This window comes from Priapulus caudatus, unplaced genomic scaffold, assembly GCF_000485595.1.
Source record: "Priapulus caudatus unplaced genomic scaffold, Priapulus_caudatus-5.0.1 Scaffold507, whole genome shotgun sequence".
In the NCBI taxonomy this organism is placed as follows: domain Eukaryota; kingdom Metazoa; phylum Priapulida; class Priapulimorpha; order Priapulimorphida; family Priapulidae; genus Priapulus; species Priapulus caudatus.
In genome coordinates, this window is record NW_014577568.1 from 61109 (window position 1) to 77980 (window position 16872).

At 46.1% G+C, this 16872-nt stretch overlaps 2 protein-coding genes across 2 annotated transcripts in view; both read right to left on the bottom strand.

The window, feature by feature from the left end:
- LOC106811131 (trinucleotide repeat-containing gene 18 protein-like) overlaps positions 1-7974 on the bottom strand; it is a 24931-nt gene extending 16957 nt beyond the window's left edge. The window contains exons 1-6 of the mRNA XM_014814673.1: positions 7842-7974; positions 7019-7230; positions 4876-6704; positions 4351-4512; positions 3815-3986; positions 3153-3318 (exon numbers count right to left, since the gene is read on the bottom strand). Coding sequence (XP_014670159.1) covers positions 3153-3318; positions 3815-3986; positions 4351-4512; positions 4876-6704; positions 7019-7230; positions 7842-7974 — 2674 coding nt within the window. The remainder of the gene's footprint in view (positions 1-3152; positions 3319-3814; positions 3987-4350; positions 4513-4875; positions 6705-7018; positions 7231-7841) is intronic.
- A 2136-nt stretch (positions 7975-10110) lies between these two features.
- Positions 10111-16872, bottom strand: part of LOC106811133 — a 7644-nt gene continuing 882 nt past the window's right edge. Inside the window, exon 3 of the mRNA XM_014814675.1 lies at positions 10111-10441. Within this exon, the coding sequence (XP_014670161.1) occupies positions 10317-10441 (125 nt within the window). The 3' untranslated portion in view covers positions 10111-10316. The remainder of the gene's footprint in view (positions 10442-16872) is intronic.

The window sequence follows — 16872 nt, forward strand, 5'->3', positions numbered from 1 at the left end:
GAATACTACCGGAAGATAGAATAAGGACCAGTCATGCCAGTTAACAAAAGAAGCTCATGTTTGTATACATTTGTATTTTTATTCACATCGAACTCGTACGACAAAATGTAGTGAAATCAGTACCAAATACGTGTCAAACTCCTTTGTCTTTATTAACTCCTGTTATATATGTATATTATCAAGAGCGTATGAAGAAGGAGAGCGTACAACGGTGAAATGCTGAAACCACGTTGTAGTATTAGTCGAATTATGGGCATCGTATAGAGACATGCGGATCAATAATACTGCAAAGAATCGGCAAAGTAAAACGGGAAAAGTTTATTAATTCGACTAATACTGCAACATGGTTTCAGCATTTCATCGTTGTACGCTCCCCTTCTTTATACCCTCTTGATATTAAAATTACAATATAATATATAAACTAGTATTCAATTTGTTGGTCCATTGCTATTGTGTCCATAGCAACTGAAATTAAGCAAGCTCTAGAACAGGTAATAAATTGATTATGGACTTATATATTATGCACGTGACATGTGCGTGTATGAATGCCTGTTCATGTGGGCGAAATGGGTGTAATTTTTCATTGCATGTGAGCTGTTTTCAGCTTCAATATATAATGGATGCAAGTAAAAAGGCAAAACATTGTCTGCCTGCCTGCCTGCCAGCCTGCCAGTCTGCCTGCCTGCCTGCCAGCCTGCATGTCTGCCTGCCTGTCTGCATGTCTGCCTGCGTGCCTGCCTGCCAGCCTGCCTGCCTGCATGCCTGCCTGCCTGCCTGCCTTCCTGCCGGCCTGCCAGCCTGCCTGCCTGCATGTCTGCCTGCCAGCCTGCATGTCTGCATCTATGCCTGTCTGTCTCGTCTGTCTGTCTGTCTGTCTGTCTGTCTGTCTGTCTGTCTGTCTGTCTGTGTGTTTCACTTACTAATAAGATAGCTGGTTACCTATACCATTACATGAGCTACTAGAGGAAAGTTAGTACGTAGATGATTTATATTTTATAGTTGTGGAGGTATATAACTCTCAGTCACAGTTACATCATCACACTCATATAACTGTTAACCCATAGAGTCAGCAACACAGAGTCAGCAACACACCGATACGCAGTTACAACTACAATAACAACCAGTAATAATGAGAAAGCTTTGTATAGAGAAAGCCTAAGCCTAAGCCCCGCTCGACCATAGATGGCTAAAAAAAACTGCTACAGAACCAGGATGGAATTAATGGCAAAATTTCTCCCTCTACCCTAGTGCATTATTGAACACGTGCTGCGTTGTGCTGCCAGCATTATTAGCTTATTCATCTGCTTCATTAACATTAGCGCCTAGGCAACAGTCGCCACTACTAACCAAGCGACGGAAGAACAGCAGCTAAAAACACGGCCATGTGATCGTGGCAACGAAACGTGGATCCATACCGGCGGGGACGCAGTCACATAGAGCACACAGCAGCCGCAGCAGCAGCAGCAGCAGCAGCAGCAGCAGCAGCAGCATTACTAGCCACCTACTCAAACTCAGCAGTGGACGCAGCGGCGTAAAGTTCACACACATCACGACAACAACATCGCCACCATCATCATCACTGTTTAGTTACTCCTCTCTACATTAACGCTCATCAAACCCTGGACACTAGCAACTCGACTGGAGACAGGCTATAGATCTTGCACTAAGACTAGAAACGGAAAAGCTGCAGTAACAGACGAACTTTGCATCTCTGGTGATTACAGACAGCAAGCTGCAGTAACAGACGAACTTTGCATTTGTTTACAGGACGTGCGTATAGAGAGTAGCAGACGTCAGCATGTCTCAGGCTGCTGCAAACATCTTACTTTCTCTCACACTGCTGCTCACGTATCTGGGAGCAGCCAGATCCCTCGCTGTCTTATCAATTGAAGAGAACCCTCTTCTCTTTAATACTGTCAAGAGCAATAATCTGGCGAGGGCGTATGACGGAGACACGTCCACCTGTTTCGTGATAGACGATAAGACGATGCTGCCTACCTTCACCTACCACGTTACCACCGACACGACCTTCGCCGCCGCCACCGTCACCGTGACACAGTCAAACAACGGGCCGTGTGAGAACGTGGAGCTCTGTGCAACCACGCCACATCGACTAGCCTCACCCGTGGAGGTGCCAGCCGGCACTGCCAGCTTACCCGACATGTTCCACGGAGACCGCACAGAGTGTGTTCCAACACCTCCACCTGGTGCTGTTGATGGCAGGAAAATTTGCTCCTATACCTGCACATGCCCGGCGGGAGTTATCTGTAGCGCGGTGTTTGTCACACAGGCTGTTGATGTATTAATCTGTGAGATATCTGTCACATAGATATCCCTGCTTTCCTCTGCTAGACTGCATAGCGTTTATATTGACAAGATCTATTCCTGTAATGGAATTCTATCAGCCTTCTAAATCTACGCAGCTAAATCTCTGAATCATTTAGTGAACTATTAATTAAAACCTTTAATATATGTCTGGCTGACAATATGATCTGTGTCATAATGCTTTTATGATTATTATATGAAGTTTTCATATCCAATTAATTAATATGACCACCATATGATATTAATGATCACTATATATATATTATGTGTGTTATAATATTTTTGTGATTATTATATATAGTCTTTAAATGTGTATGTTAAGTTATAGTATTCACTTAGCTGTAACGTTGCTCTCACGTGTTACGAATGCAAACAATTTGTAATAATGACTACAAACACCATTGAAATTATGAACTGAAACAACTATGTAAATGTTACAGATTTGCAAAAGGCACCATAGAAAAGTGCAGCATCATTGACAGTTTCAGATTATATAGCGATATGATTATATACATATATATGCAAACTATAATGAGGGTTAAGAGAGATGTGAGACATGTAGCATAGCCATGCACGTGTACATTTGCATGCTGTTCCCCAGGACTATATGATCATTAATGAACATATTGTAAATGCTTAAAGCAGTATAATGTGTGACAATAAAACAAGTGTACGTATACCCAAACAATAGTTTTCAAACAAATAATACCTTTCGTGGAAAACATTGGGAGATGATGTACTATGTTACTGTCTGCAGCCTAGCAAGTAGAAGTTCTATAAGTAACAAGTCACCCTTACTGCTCTAGCGCTACACCCCTGTCACCTACCTATAACTGGTGCCTTTTCCTCCGCTATAATCACTGCTTTCAGATTTTTTTCTGAAGAAACTAGTTTTTCCTTCTGTTTCTCCGGCTCTGGCCTCCTAATCGCTATGGAGAGGACAAGCTTCTTTGGTTTATCTGGAGATGGCTTTATCGTTGTTCGATTGAAAGCCTTTACAGAAACAGAATGAATGTCACAGTCAGTTATCCAAATAAATTTTCTACTCATACAGAATCTAATAACTAATAACCTTTTCAGCATTACACATCCTCTAAGTGAAATTGTACATTCTGTAAGTGGAAATTATGGAGGCTCCCTTTTATCACATCAGTCTCACACCATAAATCAATATGAGAATCATTGAATTCGAGAATCATCCAACAATCATCCAACAATCATTTCAGTGGACATCATAAATGATAGCCAAAGTGAGTAAGCAGTGTGTCTACTACTGCCAGCCCCCATGCGTTATAATTCTGTAAATAACAAAAATATTCAAAGTTTATCTAGTACTTTTTTGTTCCCTCATCATACTACAGAAATTTCACATTTCCACTTGTCTCTGCCGGCGCAATAAGTACCAGTGGTTGTTTGTTATACAGTACCCACCTGGATCTACATGCACTCCAATCTTCTCATACACGTGCTGCCATCTATGGGCACTCACCATCACTGAGCTCTTCTCGTCGCGGCTGCGTTGTTGCTCCTTCAGGCGGCGTGCAGAACTCTCCTCCTCTCTCCGCGGACGGGACGACGAACTCTCCTTACTGCTGCGACGACTCGAGCTGTTACACTTGCGTTTCCGCGGGCGACCGGGGCGTTTGCTTGAGTAGTGATCGCTGTAACATAAATGCATAGGTCACCAGCAACATGGAGCTACGCTTGCTGCAAACTGAACTTGTGACAGCATGTCAACCTACTGATCAGTGAAAAAAATACACGGGGGCTTGGGGCAATTTAGCCCCCGAAATGCCAAAAAGAGCCCCGGAAATGCCAAAAAGAACCCTCGTAAATTTGCATAGCGTTCAATCCAAACCAAATTTTAGAGTGCTATTTTCATGCATGCGAGCTTGAAAAGTAGCCCCCGAAAAATTAATTTTAATTTTTTCCCTGCTACTGATAGATAACTTTGGGAATCGTCACAGTGTATGTTTACAATGCAGCGTCAGCATGACTGCTGCTACATGAGTGAAGATTACGTACGACTTGTCGCGTCGTGGCTGAAGCTTCGACAGCTCCCTCTGTTTCTCCTTGTAACGTCGCTGCAACTCAGCGAGTCTCATGCGCATGTCCAGCTCCATCGCATCCATGTCATCCACACTGTGCTCAGGACTGCCGAACCTACACGCACCCGCTGCCTGCCTGCTGGAAACAACAACAACAATGCGGTCAGCTGTAAACAACAACAACAACACGATCAGCTGCAAACAACAACAACACGGTCAGCTGCAAACAACAACAACACGGTCAGCTGTAAACAACAACAACACGGTCAGCTGTAAACAACAACAACACGGTCAGCTGTAAACAACAACAACAACATGGTCAGCTGTAAACAACAACAACAACACGGTCAGCTGTAAACAAAAACAACACGGTCCGCTGTAAACAACAACAACAACATGGTAAGTCTTATTAGGTGAGTAACTTGGGCTGATATTTACACACCATAGTTGTTCAGACTTGTTTGTATGTAACAGAGTGAGAAGTATGGAAGCGGGTGCTTACCTGCTGACTTTACTCGTGTCATGCTGGGGCTTGCTGCCAGGCTGACATGACTGTTGGATGAAGTCACACATGTTCTTGTCCGGAGTGCTCGCCTTGTTGCGGTTGATATCATGGATCAGATTGCTCACATGCGTGCCTTCACTGAAGATGCTGTCCGTCGAATCCTGACGCTTCAGCGACCGCTCGTCGCTACACACCTCCACCAGGAGGCGCTGATCACTACTGTCATGCGCCGGGGAATCCTCGCTGTCGCAGGTTGCCAGGGAGGGAGGCTCACTGCAGACCACTGATAGGGGGCGCTCCTCACTGTAGGAGTCTGCCAGAGAGGGCTCCTCACTGCAGCCATCTGCAGAGAGATGCTGCTCACTACAAACCTCAACCAGGGGTCGCCCCTGACTGCTGGCCTCTTCCAGGGGGCGCTTTTCACTGCAGGTCTCAATCAGGGGGTGCTGCTCAACCTCACATTGCACCAGTTTTGTGTATTTTTCCTCAGCGAGAGCACACAGCAGTCCTAAACCAGTGCTGTCAGATGCCTGACTACATGTAGGTGACAGCAGATCCCCTGCTACTGCTGCTGCTGCTGCTGCTGCTGCTGCTGCTGCTGCTGCTGCTGCATTCTCCTCCACCGCTGATGCGGTATCACGGCGACACAGCAATGGCTGAGCATCTGCAAACAGATGCCACGGGGAAGCTTTGCTGTCAGTAAATGGTTGCCACGGCGATAACTTCCCATTCGAGAATGGCTGCCACAGTGCTGGGGTGGCAGCATCTGAGTGTTGCCATGGAGACACCTTTGCGTCTGTAGATGGTTGCCAGGTAATGCCTGAGGCCATGATAGTAGCAACCTCTCTCTCTTTATCTGTGATGTCTTGTACAGGGTCTAATTCAGGGACAGTGGCGTTACTACTCCCACTGTCATGACGCGCGGGCAGCAATGCCGTTGGTATCGGATGACTGGTTAATTGTTGAGCACTTGTCACCGGCTCAATTTCCATTTTCTCTAGCTTGGGTGGCTCAGCGAGGCCATCTTCTTCTGGCGTGTGCGCAGCATCCGTTGGCTTCTCCAATGCTGCGTCCACAACGACCGGTGCACCGCTAGGGGGCGCCACGATGGCAGCAACTCCGCTGTCAGCAGCTTGCTTTATGAGTCTCGGCATCGGACTGTCACGTGACTCTGCTTGCCTGAGCAGTGGCGGAGGAGAAGAGTGATTCACTAGTGATTCACCCGCCACCTCTCCCTCCATTCTGCCGACGCGTGCAGCGACTTCCCCCTCCACCTTCGCTCCATCCACCACCCTGCCAGCTGCTTCCAGAGGTGACTTTTTAGCCTTGCTGCCACCGCTGCGATTCCGCTCCTTTGTGCGAGACAGGAGCGTGCGGGGCGTTGTCATGGTTTCCAGTACGATGTCATCCACCTGACACTCGATGGATTTCATCTCCTTCTTCAGCAGGATAGGAGGAGTAGCCTTGCTCTTCTCCTGCTCCTTCCTGCGGTCTCGCTTGCCGGGGCTGGCCTGCTTGATGGTGCGGTGTTTCTCAGCGACATGGCTAGCGTGTTCCTGCTGCGCGCTCGCGGCTGCCGCCGTCAGCGGTGGTGTCTGCTGAGGCTTCACCGTCACGGTGAGCGGACGCGCGGTCGCAGCGGGCGAGGCTGCTCTGAGGGAGGAGACTGGCACCAGCATGGGGGGAGGGTCATATACGGCAGAGGGGTAAGGGTACGGGTACGGCTGCACCCCTGCGTAGTAAGGAAAGCCAGCCGGCTTCCTCTCTATCGCATCTGCTCCAGGAGACGGTGACACAGAATCATCATCAATGTCCTTCCGCTGTTCCTGTAGGAAAAATGTGATGTTGTGACCAATCATGGCATGTCATATCTACATATACTGTTCACACAAGTTTGAACAGATGCCTTTTGGTTGGTAGGCTACATATCATTAAAAATCAATGCAATAGAGCTTTGCCTCAAACTAGTTTTTTCACAGTTTTTTTTTGTCAAGTGTTTAACTTTGTTTAGTTAGTTGAAAGCAACAAGCTTATAATATCTTCTTGGACACTGGTCATCATACAACCAGGTTAACCAGGTGTTGTTAGTAACCACAGATTCAACCCATTGTCACGAGGTGTTGCTAGTAACCATGGTTACCTGTTGAAGCTGGTAATGTTGTTGAACAGCCATTGCATAACTGATGTTTCTCTGCCTCTCCACGAGATGGCGCTGGAACTCGCCTTGCTCCTGTGCTGCCATCTGTTGCTGGGCCACTATGAGTTCCTGCAGGTGTTGGGAGTGGATAGGAGTAGGTGTGGCTGACTGAGGGTAGCCAGACCACACCCCAGCCGGTGGCAGCTCCCGTGGGTCTGAAAAACCACACACAAGAAACAGTAAGAAAATTTCTGCTATGCACATTACACACACATATATATAGAGAAGAACACAAGAATGTGGTGTGCATAAAAATTACTAGAAAAACAATTGTGAAGTTTTCAAACGAAGGTATAATAAACAGGTTTTCATCTTACCTAGACTAGCTGCGGGAACCAGGATGAGGTTTTCATCTTACCTAGACTAGCTGCGGGAACCAGGATGAGGTTTTCATCTTACCTAGACTAGCTGCGGGAACCAGGATGAGGTTTTCATCTTACCTAGACTAGCTGCGGGAACCAGGATAGAGTTTTCATCTTACCTAGACTAGCTGCGGGAACCAGGATAGAGGTTTTCATCTTACCTAGACAGCGCGGCGGAACCAGATGAGGTTTTCATCTTACCTAGACTAGCTGCGGGACCAGGATGAGGTTTTCATCTTACCTAGACTAGCCGCGGGAACCAGGATGAGGTTTTCATCTTACCTAGACTAGCCGCGGGAACCAGGATGAGGTTTCATCTTACCAGACTAGCGCGGAACCAGGATGACGGTTTTCATCTTTACCTAAGACTAGCTGCGGGAACCAGGATGAGGTTTTCATCTTACCTAGACTAGCCGCGGGAACCAGGATGAGTTGACCGTTCATGGGATGTCTGCTGATCTGATAGCCTCTGGGTGGCAGGGGCAAGTGTGAAGCATCCATCGATGAGGACATAGGGTAGCCATGCTGCCTAGCCATAGGGGGGATAAGGCCATGACGAAGGATAATGTGAGGCAGGGAGCGCTCCTGTGTCCTCAGACCAAGGTCGCATGTGTGCCCCTGTGAAAATACAGAAAGTCTAAGCTGACACTATAATTGTGGCAATAAATATATATACTGATGATTGCTTTTACGTTTACTTTTTTCACGTACACTTCATGCAGTAGCAAAGGAATATGAGCAGCAGCTATGTAGTATGGAAGGTATATGTGTGAGACCTATATGGTAGGAAAGGTATATGTGTAGCAGCAATATGGAATGGAGGTATATGTCTAGCAGTAATGTGGTAGGGAGGTATAGGTGCAGCAGAAATGTGGTAGGAAAAGTATGTGTAGCAAGGCAGGGAGGTATATGTGTATCAGCAATTTGGTAGGCAAGGCATATGTGTAGCAGCAATGTGGTAGGGAAGGCATATGTGTAGCAGCAATGTGGTAGGGAAGGCATATGTGTAGCAGCAATGGTGTAGCAGGGTTCTCCCTACGTTGCGCAAACCGGGGCGCGCGCGCCCCGTTTGGGAAAACTCCCCCTGTTTGAATCGTTGCGCGCCCGTTTGAATTACCTCCGCCCGTTTAAATTCCACCACAATAAAAGTTTTCCAGCGCGGGAATTGGCTCAGAATTGCGCGTTCGACCGGACACCCGACGCGGTGTATTTTTACCGTACACGCATGCACTGCAGACAGTACACAGTTAACCTGACAATGCACAGTTAATACGTAACTAACTGTACACCGACTCGGCTATCTTATAATACAAGAAACCCCAAATACGCGTCTATGGTTGTGGTGGCGATTTTCGCATTAATTAGTCGTACGGTAAAAATACACGCTCCCCGGACCCCCCTAGTTTCCCCCCTCCCCCTACCCTCCCCTCCCCTCCCCCTACCCCTCCCCTCCCCTGTTTGAATTTCATCCTGGGGAGAACCCTGGTAGGGAAGGCATATGTGTAGCAGCAATGTGGTAGGAAGGCATAGTGTAGCAATGTGGAGTAGGAAGGCCATATGTGTAGCAATGCGGTAGGCAAGGCAATGTGCTAGCAATGTGGTAGGGAAGCAATTGTGGAGCCGCAATGTGGTTACGGGAAGGCATATGTGTAGCAATGTGGTAGGGAAGGCATATGTGTAGCAGCAATGTGGTAGGGAAGGCATATGTGTAGCAATGTGGTAGGGAAGGCATATGTGTAGCAGCAATGTGGTGGAAGGCATATGTGTAGCAATGTGGTAGGGAAGGCATATGTGTAGCAGCAATGTGGTAGGGAAGGCATATGTGTAGCAGCAATGTGGTAGGGAAGGCATATGTGTAGCAGCAATGTGGTAGGGAAGGCATATGTGTAGCAGCAATATGTAGGAAGCATATGTGTAGCACAATGTGTAGGAAGCATATGTGTAGCAGCAATATAGTAGGGAAGGTATGTATGTATCATATAAAGGGTACTCAGGGTTCTCCCTACGTTGCGCAAACCGGGGGCGCCCGCCCCCTTTGGGAAAACTCCCCCCACGTTTCAATCGTTGCGCCCCGTTTAAATTACCTCCGCCCCGATAAAATTCCACCACAATCAAAGTTTGACAGCGCGGGAATCGATCGTCAAGAATTCCCATTCGACCAGGCCGCGCGACGCGTGTATTTTTACGGGACCACTAATGAGTAACGTACTACACTACGCATGCACTGCAGACCACACACAAGTACAAAACAGTCACCCTGTCCAAAACCCTAACACAAACTGTACCGACTCGGCTGTCTTATATACAAATACCCAAAATACCGTCTATGGTGTGGTGGCGATTTACGCATTACGGGTAAAAAAAACGCCCCCGGACCCCCCCCCCCTAGTTTCCCCTCCCCTCCCTCTCGTTTCAATTTCATCCTGGGGAGAACCCTGGTACTACTTACCCATCATCACTCCAGCTCCTAGTGTCAGTGGCATGTCAGCCATACCAGCGGGCCCCACGGCTCCCGAAAACTTCTCTCTGTCTGCCAGCAACTCCTTTTGCTCCCTACCAACAATGAAATAGATGTATCAGAAGACCTGCTACAGAGCCTTGCTCAGATTCATGTATGTTTGTTAAGTAACGACTAACAGTGGTGTATTGGCATATAGAATCCTCAAGCAAGCCAACATGAGAAAATAATGAAAATTATCAGTCAAACAGAATCTTTATGACCAGGATACGTGGCAATAAATTACGGTCAAGTAAGCCATCATGTCAGATATAATTATAGTAAACAGAAACACAATAACGTATAAACAATGTGTGCATCGTAGGATAGTCTTGTGCCAACAACCTTAAGAAGGCCTCTCTGTCTCTGGGGTCAAACAGGCTCATTGTTGCCAGGCATGAACATATTCCATCTCTCTCTTCTCCTTGCTCTCCTTCCTCTCTTTTGAGTGCTTCCGGGTATCTTGTCGTTGACGTGCCACGGCTATGCCAACTGGAATGCCAATTCCTGTAGCACATAAAATACGTTAGGAGAGGATTAAAAAGAGAAAACTGAAAAACACCTGCAGCTACACCACACACATATGAAACACAACACACAATATGAACACCTGATCACACGTGCATGCAACCATGCACATGCACCTGCCCACACACACAAACACGTATGCACACGTGCACGCACTCACGCACACTAGCAACACTAGTTACACTAGCAACACTAGCAACACTAGCAACACTAGCAACACTAGCAACACCAGCAACACTATCAACATCAGCAACACTATCAACACCAGCAACACTAGCAACACTAGCAACACCAGCAACACTAGCAACACTAGCAACACTAGCAACACCAGCAACACTAGCAACACTAGCAACACCAGCAACACTAGCATATAGCAACACCAGCAACACCAGACACAATATCAACACCAGCAACACAGCAACACTAGCAACACTAGCAACACCAGCCAACCTAGCAACACCAGCAAACACTAGCCAACACTAGCAACCAGAAAACATTAGCAACACTAGCAACACTAGGCAACACTAGCAACACCAGCAACCAGCAACACTAGCAACACCAGCACCACTGCAACATAGCAACACCAGCAACATAGCGAACACTAGCCAACACTAGGCAACACTAGCACTAACACACTACAAACAAGCAACACTAGCAACACCAGCAACATAGCAAACACTAGCAACACTAGCAACGATACCCCAACACTAGCACCTAGCAACACACTAGGCAACACCAGCAACACTAGCAAACACCAGCACACCTAGCAACACTAGCAAAACACCAGCAACACTAGTCCAACACACCAGTTAGACATGCAATCACCACTGATCAATACTTGAGTCTGCTGAGCGAGATGGACAGTCGAGCAGTGCCATCTTTGTTTGTGGGCCACCTGTTGACTGACTAGAGCTGAGCTCGGAATTGTTCATGTCGGACGTGGCGGAAGGGCACGGACGTGGCATTACCGCAGCTGCTCCTGCATGACCTTCCATTCACCACCAGCCTCACTTTTTTAAGTTCTCGTGTCAGGTATAAGGGTGAGCCTCCCACTAGCGCCTGAGGCACATTACCTGCAAAACACCAACCCCGCACTTACATATCACAGTTTCAAATTCACTAATTCCATCTTCCTTACAACAGACTATAATGCCTACATAACAATACACTGTGCTACTTGGCATCTATCATCCTAATCCAGACCATTACAGGCTTTCAGATTTGAAAAGTACAGGAGGACTACTGAATGACTCCCCTAGGACACCTAAGGGGGACTTTTCACGCTGCATAAATCACACCCTTAAGAGCAGATGGAGAGCTCCACTAAAAAATCAACACCCTTAAGAGGACGCATGATGGAGAGCTCACTAAAAATTCACACTTAAAAAGGGATGGATGGAGAGCTCTGAGGGCCCTCCATCATGCTCTTGGTCGTGTGACTAGATGAATCATGACCAATCCTCAGTCTAGAGTGAAATCCAAAACGAAAATTGGATGTCATGTCAATCTACTGATTATCATCATCTTCACCTTCATTCATTCAATGGCTTTCGTCAGTTACATTCTTTTCATCCAACAACCCAACACATAGCCACAGATTATAAAAAGAGTTGATCGGATTGTAAAAATAAACTTGTTTATTTATTCTGATTTCCATCTCTTAGAGATTTCTAATCCATGTACCTGCATATTTCAGCACAAATATCATCACAATCCATCAACAAACTAGCAAATTACTGTGACGTAGTAGCCACGTATGTAGCCCCTCAGCGCCTACGACTGTTTCACGTCGCGCAGAAAACCACTTCTCGCCACGTATAGTAGAAAAACGAGCCGGTAACTTGTGGCTACCGTATAGGTACCTGCAGGCGCGCAAATCCATTAGAAATGTGGGGGGGGGGACCAGCTAGCGAGCATGCGATGGGGCGTCTGGGGAAATTTTTGAAATTAGACCCCCTCAGATGCGTTTTCTGCGCAGGCAGGGGGGAAGGGGTCCGGCCCCTGGAACCCCCTGTACACGCCCCTGCACACACACGCACGCGACGCATTTGGTTTGTGATAAGATACGAAAAGGGTGTTCCAAATTCCAGTCATAAAATCAAGAAAACAAAAGCAGAAAACCAATCATTTGGTGTTGAGGCGGATCACAAAATAAATTGGTCGTTATTATTGTTGGTCCAGTCATATCATATATGCGTGAATATATACATCAATTTGCAATAAAATTACATTATTAAAACCGATGCTCGTTACTCAGTGTCCTCTTTGCGTGAATATAGCTCGTGTTCCCAGCTTAATCCTTGAATCAGTTCTAATGTGAGTGATATCTCCTAAACTTTCATAAACATACTTTCTCTTGATGATTTCTGCATAAGAATTATTTAATATAAACAAAAAAAAACGTGTTAAAAGAAACGACCTACAAATTTATCAAGACATCATTTTTAAGTTGTGCATGATCATTATTATGCTCTCAAATGCATTTAATGAAATGAAAGCTGGCCAAAAAAAGAAGGAAAAAGGGAAAGAAGTCAATCGTTGACGCACTATCACACACAATAAAAAGGGTTCTCACTCACAAACACACACACACACACACACACACCACACACACACACACACACACACACACACACACACAGACACACACCACACACACACACAACCACACACACACACACATACACGACAAATCATGGTGATCCAAAATCGTGGGGGGGGACATTTGATATGATGTCCCCCTCTGAAATTCGTGGGGGTGGGGGCATGTCCCCCTTTCCCCCCCCTGGATTTGCGCCCTGGGTACCGGTATTTGGATGCTGTTGTTTAGTTGTATTTATATATATATATAAACAGACTACCAGAGGGTAGTAACCAGACCTGTACCCTTGCCATACGCTTCAGTTACTTACACACCACAATTGTTGTGTGTTGCTAACCTTTTTTGTCCCCCCTACATGAGACCTCATCGAGCGTATTTAACATAATAAACATACTTTTGGTGCGCGATTTCACACACTTTATAGAGGCGCGATGATGCGCGCACATGGCACAATTTCGGGTGCGCGGTTGGAGGCGCGAGCGCGATCGCGCCCCTTAAAATGAAAGGCTGCCATTATAAGAATATCAGACTATATCATTCTACAACAGTTACATCATAGCAGAACCAGTACATAACCTGCTATATACCAGACTCCATACACACATAACCTGCTCATGGATGCTGGCAGGGTATGAGGGTAATAATCCGGATGTTTTCCTCAGATCGTGTATGTCTCTCCTTCTCTCTCACACTCGTCTCCCTCTACACGACCCAGCATCCCCGCCCACGACGGCGCCCATCCAGCATGCCGCCGGGGGCGACGGCCGACAGTTTCACCTTCACCGGCGGCTCTCTGGGTGGATGATGTGCTTTAACTCCTTCGTCGGCGTCTTCTCGCCAGACCAGTGCCTTTCCCTTGGCATGTGACTTTAGTGATGACGACGGGCGTTTGCTCGTGAGATCGGCAAGGATAGGTGAGCAGTGCCCCACACCCAAGGTGCTCCTCTTATGTGGATGCATCAATCACTGGCGCCGCGCTGTCGCTTAGTAGCCATCTTCTCCAGCCTCCATCTTTACCTTGACCGCAGTCCCCGCTGACTAGTATCAACACTGGACAGTACGCCCCCTTCGGGTCCTGCTTGATGAGCGCGTCACCTTATCGAGATGCAGGAACGTACGTTGCTAGCAACACAGCCCGGTTTGCCCATTTGCTGGGCTGCACAGTGCTCCACGCAACCATCACGTGGCTGCACGTGAGGCTCCACCACCTCACTGTGGCATGACCGGTGGTACCACTGCCTCGCTGAGTGGCTGCAACGGTGGCTACCAACTGCCTCGCTGTGGCGTGCCACGTGGTACCATCACTTCACAATGGCTGCCGTGGTACCACCGCCTCACTGTGGCTGCATGACGGTAGCACCGGCTCATAGTGGTTGCACGTTTGCGCCCCTGTTGCAGGACTCTGTGTCCGTACTGGGGTGAGAGGCTTGCCCATGGTGGTTAGAATCGGTCCAACTGTGAAACAAATAGAGATACTCCAGCTACTGATGACATAAAACAAATACTTTGCCATCTTACATGCCAGATGTTAGGGGGCAGATTGGAGGTAACTGCATGAAGACCTGGGGGCAGTGATATTTCCAAGTGATAGCCAGGTTGGCAAGATGGGGCGACACAGGCAGTGAAAGGTGAAGGGAGCAAGATGGGATGATAGGGAGCAAGATGAAGAGAAATGATGAGACCTTAGCACACTTATAAGCATAGGTGCGTTTCACATTGTTCATTACAGAGTCGACACTAACTAAACTAATTCTAATGAAACACCCATTAATATTCCTACTCCACAACATTAATTAAAAATGTTTCACATGAAAAACGTTAAAAAATAAAAAATTAGTAACTGAACTTTTCTGGAAGTAAACCAGCATTCACTCCATTATCATGTTGTTGTTTGTACGGATTTGCCTGTATTTGGGCTTGTGATAGGCGTATATGAAACCGGCATATAACTTGACTTCTCTATTCTTTACTCGGAGGAGGGTAACCAATCCCAAGTTACGATTTCCTGTGGTTGTACAAATCCCTGTCTTTCAAACATATGGGTAACAAATTATTTATTATACCGAGCAAGATGAAGATGATTGACAAATGCAGTCCGTTCAATAGACTAGTATTTAATAGTAATAAATTTTGCCCTGCAAAGTTTATAATCTAACACTATCCGTTCAAGCGCGTTTATTTATCATGCAATTTCGTGCAATTTTTGATCCTCGTATCTCCGGTAATTTACTAATTAAAGTAATTATATAAGTTAACCAAACACTGAAACAGTCACCTTAGTTGTTGATGCGCGTAGTAATATCACTCGCGAATACCCAGAAGCCTTTGTAAGTGAGGTGACGTCATGAGTTGCAGAATAAAAGTGTTCTTGTAAACACGTCGAGTTTCTGTCCTCCCCGCTCGTAAGTACTGGTCCTACGCTCAGGATCCACGTATTAACATTAGTTGCATTGCACTTCTTTTATAACTATACTGTACCACACGAATAGGGTAAACACTGTAGGATCACTTAAATTGCGCTAGATTTCAATCAATTCAATCAATTCAACGTTTCAATCTATTCAATTCAATAGATCTTTATTTTCGTCTGCATCTTCTGCGTCGTGAATGCATAGTGCTGCCCTCTATAACAAAAATTATTTTTATTGTTTTCTGCCAATCAGCGATGCTGTTTAAAAAAAGGTAAACATAAAATTGACGTGGGAGCAAAGCAAGATCCCTTTTTAGTGGTTACACACACAACCATAAATTTCACTACATCCAATAATAATAATGATAATAATAATGCTTGTAGTTTTACTCCCTATCAATTTACATTTTCACTAAGCTATCAAAATAATGACTTAATGTTACGTTTTTAAGTATTTTATATTTTTCTCGTGGTGCAAAATAGAAAACAATAGGTTCGGTGCTGTTCACCAATGACCTTGGTGGTACTAAAATCCATTAAAAAAAATGTGTTTTTTACCCGATTGTAACCATCATTCAGAGAGTCATTATTGCAGTTTTTATAGATTTCCGAAGGATGGAAGTGAAAAGCAACGATGGATTAATTTAATAAGTTATGCAGATATTTTTTTTCTAGGCATTTTGATGATGAAATCAATGTTGTAAGATCGTCTTGCTACCGATGCTTTACTGCTGTCTGCAGCGCACACACTCGTGTTTTAAGTACGCACAACACCATTTTCACGCAGTTAATGTTACGAAGCCAATGATTGTTTAGAACCAGTGGGGCTCATAGGGTCTATGTCCCCCAGGGTACTGCCGGAACGGTACCCTGGGTACGGTCCGGTATACCGGAACGTACCCTGGTAACTATTTGATATAGTTAGGGTTAGGGTTACGGTTAGGGTTAGGGCTAGGGTTAAGGTTATAGGGTTAGGGAGTAGGCGTAGGCGACTCCCTAGACTCGTTAGTGGAGTAGGCGAGGTACGGTCCAGCATATTAGATAGATAGTACCAGGGTACGTTCCGGTATACCAGACCGTACCCAGGGTACGTTCCAGCAGTACCCTGGGGGACATAGACCCTCTCAGCACCAGTGGGTTCGTTGTCATGCAACCGTGGCGTCATACTTCGGTGCTCTATTACAAAATATAAATGTATGAGTGCAACAACAATTGTGTTAAATGGTAACAAAGTGGCACAGAACACATACAACAAAGTCAACATAAATAAGAACGCCAGTGACAGCTGTGCAGAGTTACTCGGGAATCCTGGTGACCCTAGTGTAGGATGAATAGATGGTTGGATGGATAGATGGATGGATGGATGGATGGATGGATGGATAGATGGATGGATGGATG